This window comes from Sapajus apella, unplaced genomic scaffold (genome assembly GCF_009761245.1).
Source record: "Sapajus apella isolate SASKATOON/1434 unplaced genomic scaffold, GSC_monkey_1.0 scaffold6, whole genome shotgun sequence".
Lineage (NCBI taxonomy): Eukaryota > Metazoa > Chordata > Mammalia > Primates > Cebidae > Sapajus > Sapajus apella.
Window position 1 is genome coordinate 20,192,714 of NW_022436946.1, and position 1,453 is coordinate 20,194,166.

The window sequence follows — 1,453 nt, forward strand, 5'->3', positions numbered from 1 at the left end:
TTAAGCTGAGCTGCTGGTTTGCATACATAGTATATATAAATCTTGGTGGATAAATAGATGTCATCGATCTTAACAGCTGAGTGATATTCCCTTGTATGAATGGCCACAATCTATCAATCTAATCTCCTACTTACAAAACAGATTGTTTTCAATTTTTTTATAATTACAAAAATTATTACTATAGATCTTATTGCATCTATCTGTCTCTGTAAATTTGCAGGATAGACTCAGGATAAAGGCTTAGTAGTGGAGTTGCAAAATAAAAACCACATAAACATTTGATAAATAATGCCAAGTTATTTCACAAAAGTTTGCACCAATTTTTCTCTTATTAGCAGCCTATAAAAGTGCTTATTTCTTTCACACCCAAAAGCTTTTTGCTTGCCAACTTATCAACAGGGGAGGGAAGAAGCTGAGATTAGTCTCTCATTGTTTCTAATTTTATTTTTAAAATGAAGAGTGAGATTGGGCATACATTTATATGTTTTATATATTTATATGTTTATATATATAAGTCACTCTCAGATGTTTACCCTGCCGGCTAACGCCTTCTCTGCACACCGCTCCCGGAGCACGGGGCCCGCAGGGCTGGCTGGCCCTGGCTCTGGCCTCGCTCCCGGCTGGGCCGCCTTTCGTGCTTGTCCTGGCTGCTCCGCTTCCGTGGCGGGGAGTAACTGACGGAGCCTCGGGCACGGAAGCTGTGCTTGTAAGGATGGCTTCTGTGTTTCTTCGGGTTTTCTTCTTTCTGGGCCTGGCTCTTTGCTGGTTCCTTATCGCCCTCTTTTTGTTCATGGTCTTGCTCTTTATGAGAGGGCAATGTGTTTTTAATTGTGTTAATTAGAAATCTTTTATTGGTACCAGCAAGAGGACACTTCATCCAACCCGCGGGTCCCATTGTTTCAGCTCTAGTTTTTCCACGTTTTGCCTCCTTAAGCAGTTCTTCTATGGCTTTCCTCTCCGGTTCCTGGTCCTCTTCCATCGTGGAGGCGGTTTCTGGATCCTCAGGTGGTGCTAGCGTATCGGGGGCTCTGCCCCATAGCCCGAGGCGTGGAGGCGAAGCAGGAAGGAAGGACAGACCGACGGAATTATAATTTATAATTTATAAATTTATAAGACCAATTATATTTTGTCTTCTAAGAATGGCCTTTGATGCTTTTAATCTTTTGCCAATTTCTCCAGTAAGTTAAAAAATTGATTACCAAGTGCTTTTCGTTTTTTAGGGATATTAGCTTTTGTCTATCATATGTCATGCGTATCCATTTTCCCAGTTGGAGGAAGTCTGCATCAGCCAAGTGAACATTGTCAGGTAGTATTTTCAGAAATGACAATTCATGTAAGCATTTCTCTCCTCCGTCCCTCCCTCTCACATTCCTTCCCTCCCTCTCACATTCCTTCCCTCCCTCCCTCCCTCCCTCCCTCCCTCCCTTCCTTCCTTCCTTCCTTCCTTCCTTCC

General features: G+C 42.7%; 1 protein-coding gene across 1 annotated transcript; it reads right to left on the reverse strand.

Moving 5' to 3' along the window:
* Positions 1-518: 518 nt before the first annotated feature.
* Positions 519-1,079, reverse strand: LOC116549031 (protein POLR1D-like). The gene has a single exon (XM_032274459.1). It carries the CDS (start codon positions 977-979, stop codon positions 542-544), a length of 438 nt encoding a protein of 145 aa, XP_032130350.1. The 5' UTR covers positions 980-1,079; the 3' UTR covers positions 519-541.
* Positions 1,080-1,453: the final 374 nt, after the last annotated feature.

Coding starts and splice junctions, on each gene's coding strand:
- LOC116549031 (XM_032274459.1), bottom strand. CDS start 979: ATGGAAGAGGACCAGGAACCGGAGAGGAAAGCCATAGAAGAACTGCTT.